The sequence below is a fragment of the Sinocyclocheilus anshuiensis genome, unplaced genomic scaffold (assembly GCF_001515605.1).
Source record: "Sinocyclocheilus anshuiensis isolate Anshui unplaced genomic scaffold, SAMN03320099.WGS_v1.1 scaffold2015, whole genome shotgun sequence".
Classification (NCBI taxonomy): domain Eukaryota; kingdom Metazoa; phylum Chordata; class Actinopteri; order Cypriniformes; family Cyprinidae; genus Sinocyclocheilus; species Sinocyclocheilus anshuiensis.
This window is the reverse complement of record NW_015551020.1, coordinates 253,948-258,996: the sequence shown is the minus strand read 5'-3', so window position 1 is coordinate 258,996 and position 5,049 is coordinate 253,948. Positions and strand designations below refer to the sequence as shown.

Here is a 5,049-nt window from a genome sequence, read left to right as displayed (position 1 = left end):
TCATTTTAACTGAAACAGGAAGACAGGCAGCCCCCTTTTTTTAAAAATAGCCAATAGCGTTCGTTTATATCATAGCTTGGGCAAGAGCCGTTCAGCTCCGTAAAGCCGCATTTGACAGGGTATGCCAGTCACAATCTCATCCATATTGCTATAAAATATAGCATTCTGTGTAGAATTCAAATAGCTCCGATACATTTTGTGGTCTGCGCCGACTCGCGCATGTGATCCGCTCCGTGCTATCGTGTCTCTGGACCGGAGCAGAGTGTGTGTGTGGTGCGGTGTTTAGCGTGACACAGCGCGAAACCAGACTTCTTTTTTTCCTCAATGGAAAGCATATGTACACTGTTTGAATTGTCCCCTATATAGTGCACTACGTGCCATTCACTGTACAGAAAATACTAATTCTGTGGACAAGTGACCGATTTCAGCCGCGGCTTCAGCGTCTATTTTATAGTGTAGGGGGCGGGCGCTTCGGATTCTAGAGAGCATTTGATTGGACAGAAAGTTTGATGAGAAGCTGAAGTATGATGTGACGTCAAGAAAATCATTGAGCCGTTTTGGCGGAAGTGATGAACTGCAAGCTTTGAATGCTTATATCTTCTAAATGCGAATTTTGTCACTGTTTTGGAGCACACTGCCTTATAGATAAGCTTAAGACTAACATATTGATACTAACACCCAAAAAAACTTTAATTTTGATTTCATGGGGACTTTAATTACATTTCATCCAGCCAAACATTGCACTTCCTTTGCTGAGTGATAAATACTGTCTGATAGAAGACATGTATTGATTTTATTTGCTCACTGGTGTGGGTTAATTTTTTTAATTCACATCTGTTTTTATGTATTATGTTTTGAGAATAATCACACAATAGGCCATTAACGATAATGAAGTCATAACATTTGAGAGAAAAGTAGTAATATTTTTGTATACCACTTATAAAAGGCTTATTATGAGTTTATATTTAAAACATTATGACTGCATTCTCAAAATTTGTTTAATAACACACTGCAAAATAGTATGGTACTCTGCTATTCTTAACGCAACCAAAGCAGGAGCACCCCAGCCACCATGAGTCTTTAGGATTTGATTTAACATGAGCTCCAACGTCTTGACTTCAAATGACTGTGGCAGGATGAAGGAAACGTTCACGCTTAATTTAGTGAAATCACATTTGATTATCCAGACAGTTAAGTGCTCATCTTACAGAGAGTCATTCCTCTATGAGCAGTATTCCCTGGCTGAGATGACTGAACTTCTGAAGCAGAAGAGAGTTATGCAAGAGTGTCAGAATTTTAATATTGTTCAAAGAACACATGCAACTCATATAAAAGTGTATAATGTTGACATTTACTGTATATGCATAAGAAGTTTTATAATTGGTCACATTAGAGTTTGGAGGTCTCCGCTGTGTTATCCTCTATAGTCCCAGCGGTGCCCGAGTCACTCAGGGTCTGTGGGGTTATTGTTAAATCCTTTGCTCTCAAAAAGTCTTTGCACGTGTCTGTGGCTTTGTATTTAAACAAGGATATTAACCTTGCGAAACCTTTGTCTAGGACTCTATTACAAAACGTAATCCTAAATGTTACTCCTTTCCTTTTTTGACCTACTCTCAACCATCCATTCATGGAGTGGTTACAGTTTTTGTTTTTGGGCATGGCATCATAGTAATAGCATGTTAATACAATGATATCCTTTTAAATACCTTGGAGCACTATGTTATAATTATTACCGTGGCATCAAAATATTTGCTATGTACAAATAGATACAAATAGATATACCAATACTGTACTATGGTACTTTTTTAAGGCAACACTTTCAAAGTGTATCTAGCCTACACTGCAAGTTGAAAAGTTGACAGCAGTTTTGCTGTACATAAGGTATTTTTTGCAGAGTGCTGATCTATTTATGTGAAAGGAAAAATGGCGTGACATTTAACATTTTATTTCTCTCCTTAATCTCTTGCTTTTTCCCTTTCTTCACCTTGTGTGTCTTTCCTCCTCTCAAATCCTCATGGATCTCTTATTTTCATAGAGTTCTCTCACTCTCTTATTTTGTTCTCTTGGTTTCTTTTGTCATTTTCTGTCTCTTTGCTGAACTCTTCATACATTCACTTTATTGGTTGAATTTGAATGACCTTTAGAGGATGTCTAAAATAGATTTGAAGTATTTTTCTCTAATTATTTGGTGGTGTTCACATTTTAAGGAATAATTCACACAAAAATGAAAATCATATGTTGCTTCATACACATATGAATTACTTTCTTCTGTGGAACACAGAGTGAATTTTTAGAATATTCTTAAATAATGGCCAGTATTATGAAATTAAATGAAGTTATCATAGTGATATATACATCTTGTGCACTATATTCCAAGTCTTTGAAAACTAATCCTTCTCCATCTTTTCGTTGAGTCCTTTAAACAAAATATTCTCCAAACCTTCTTCTTTTATGTTCCATGGAGGAATGTAATGTCATACAGGTTTGGACAAACATGAGTGTGAGTAAGTGATGACAGTAATAGGTTAACTATTCCTTTAAAAAGAAAGTAACCCCTTGTTTCAATCTGACCTCTCCACAAATAATTTCCTCTTTCGATTTCTTGAATTGTTTTGAGTTTGTTCTTAAGTTTCATGTTTTGTTCTTGGGATTTGTAACATTTTAATGTGAATTGATTATTATGCTCAATTTGTCAGTAGAATCATGTGCCTTTTGAACAGGGTGAACATTTCTAGCTGACTAAGGAGGTACATTTTCAGTTTGCTGTACTTCGCATTAAAATGTGCTGTGTGAGTTTGTTTTAAAAGATTCTAGAACTGAAGAACTCTTTTCTGGACATCATTTCAGTCTCTATCACTTTTGTTTCTTCAGGTGACCCCCTCCTCTAAGATTGTGGGTGATCTGGCTCAGTTTATGGTGCAGAACTCTCTCTCCCGGGCTGAGGTAGAAGAGAGAGCAGACGAGCTCTCTTTCCCTCTGTCTGTTGTGGAGTTCTTGCAAGGACACATTGGAATACCACACGGAGGATTCCCTGAGCCCTTCAGGTCAAAGGTGAGATTACACTGTTTAATGGTTTCATGGTTTTCTGTCACTGTCTGAATATTTCCCAGAAAAAATTTAAAAAAAAAACAGAATTTGTTTGTAAAATTTTTATTTGATAAATTAGAATAAAAAAATTCAAGCAACCACTAAAACCAAAGTAATTCAGTTATTTAAAGCTAAATAAAAGAAAACAAACAAATACGATTTCTATCCTTAAAAATTGTAAGTTTAATATTTTGTTCATCGATATAAGGCAAGGCAAGGCAAGGCAAGTTTATTTATATAGCCCATTTGACATGACTACTGAAACTAAGGTCTGTCTCCAGAATCACACCAAGATTCCTGACTTGATTTTTAGTTGTTAGACCCCTAGAGTCAAGGTATGCATTCACCTTGAGAACTTCATCTTTGTTTCCAAATGCAATGACTTCAGTTTTTCCTTGTTTAACTGAAGAAAGTTCTCGCACATCCAACTGTTAATTTCATCAATGCATTGGCAGAGGGAGTCAATGGGGCTGTAGTCATTTGGAGATAAGGCTAGGTAAATCTGGGTATCATCAGCATAGCTGTAATAGGCAATTTTGTTCTTTCTCATTATTTGACTTAGTGGGAGCATATACAGGCTAAACAAGAGCGGTGCAAGAATTGAGCCTTGTGGGACTCCGCATGTCATGGACGTCAAGACTGGGGACATAAAAATGTACTGCATAAATGGGATTGACCCTTCAAATTTTTTGGGTCAAGAATACATGAGTGGGATTCCCAGCATTTCAGACATGCAAACAAGACAATAGCATTCATTAGAACAAGAAGAGCTTTTAAAAACCCATTGAGACTGATGTAAAAAGTGCCACTTTATTTCTCACAGAAATATTACCTGTAGAATTGAGCTTTCTTTATTACATTTAGTCATTTAGCAGATGCTATTATCCAAGACACCTACAAATGAGGAAGAACACACAGTTTTTGTTGTTGCTGTTGAGAGTGACAGTGGCATTGTTTTTGAATAATCTCTAGCCACACATAGAGAGGAAGAGTGTGAGAAAGAAGAGAAAAATTAGAAGGTAAAAGGATGCGATAAAGTGAGAGAAAGATTTAGAGAATAGCTTTGTGTGCATCCATCACAAAGTTTGTGTATATGTGTGAAAGACAGGATAAGAGACAAGAGGTTTAAGGCTGAGTAAAGCTTTCTCAGTAGTGGCTGTGGCGTTTCCGTCTTCTTGTGCTGAAAGTCTTGCTGAGAAAAGAAACCATGCAGAGTCAGACTGATCCACTATAATGCACACACACAAACACACACACACCTACAGTCATGAGGTCACAGGAGAGACCTTTGCTTAATTTTAAATGGCATGGTTACTGAGGACAGACATCCTGCTTGTGCAGTTGAGGGAAAATTTACTTTGATTTACTATTTCTCTACCACACACACACACACAGACAGACAGACAAACCCTTTTGAAGCACTCTGAAGTCCAAAAATGAAAGATTAAACACTGTTTGTCTGCACTGGCAGCATTTCCATGTAAGAGAGCTCAACATGTGGCCTCAGTTTAACACAGAGAGAAAGAGACAACCAGAAAAAGACAGAGTCTGTGACTTAGTAGGACATAAAAAATATATAATAAAGTCTCTATTATGAATTATTTTGTGGCTCTGAATTAAGTCAACTAAACTTTGCAAGTGTGAAATTTGCAGCCTGTTTTAAATTTTCCTCAAACAGAAGAACCATGGGGTCACATGATATCTTAGAGTAGAGACAAAAATATGACTAAATTGTCCACTAGGCAACAAGGATATTTCTGATATTGGCATTATATAAATGTTCCAGTAATTAAAACAAATCCTGTACGTGTACTTCCTGCCTTGTTCAAGTTGCTAAGTAACTGGAAAGTTTGTTGCTAGTCCATGTACAGTAGTTCTTCCAGCTACACAAAAAATAATGGTGTAGAAATAATTTTCACTCCGGATTTGCTAGTAAATTTAATAAATAATATAACATATATA

General features: G+C 36.5%; 1 protein-coding gene across 1 annotated transcript in view; it reads left to right on the top strand.

The window, feature by feature from the left end:
* LOC107661088 (pyruvate carboxylase, mitochondrial-like) overlaps positions 1–5,049 on the top strand; it is a 215,660-nt gene that overhangs the window by 187,951 nt on the left and 22,660 nt on the right. The window contains exon 17 of the mRNA XM_016450539.1: positions 2,872–3,051. Within this exon, the coding sequence (XP_016306025.1) occupies positions 2,872–3,051 (180 nt within the window). The remainder of the gene's footprint in view (positions 1–2,871; positions 3,052–5,049) is intronic.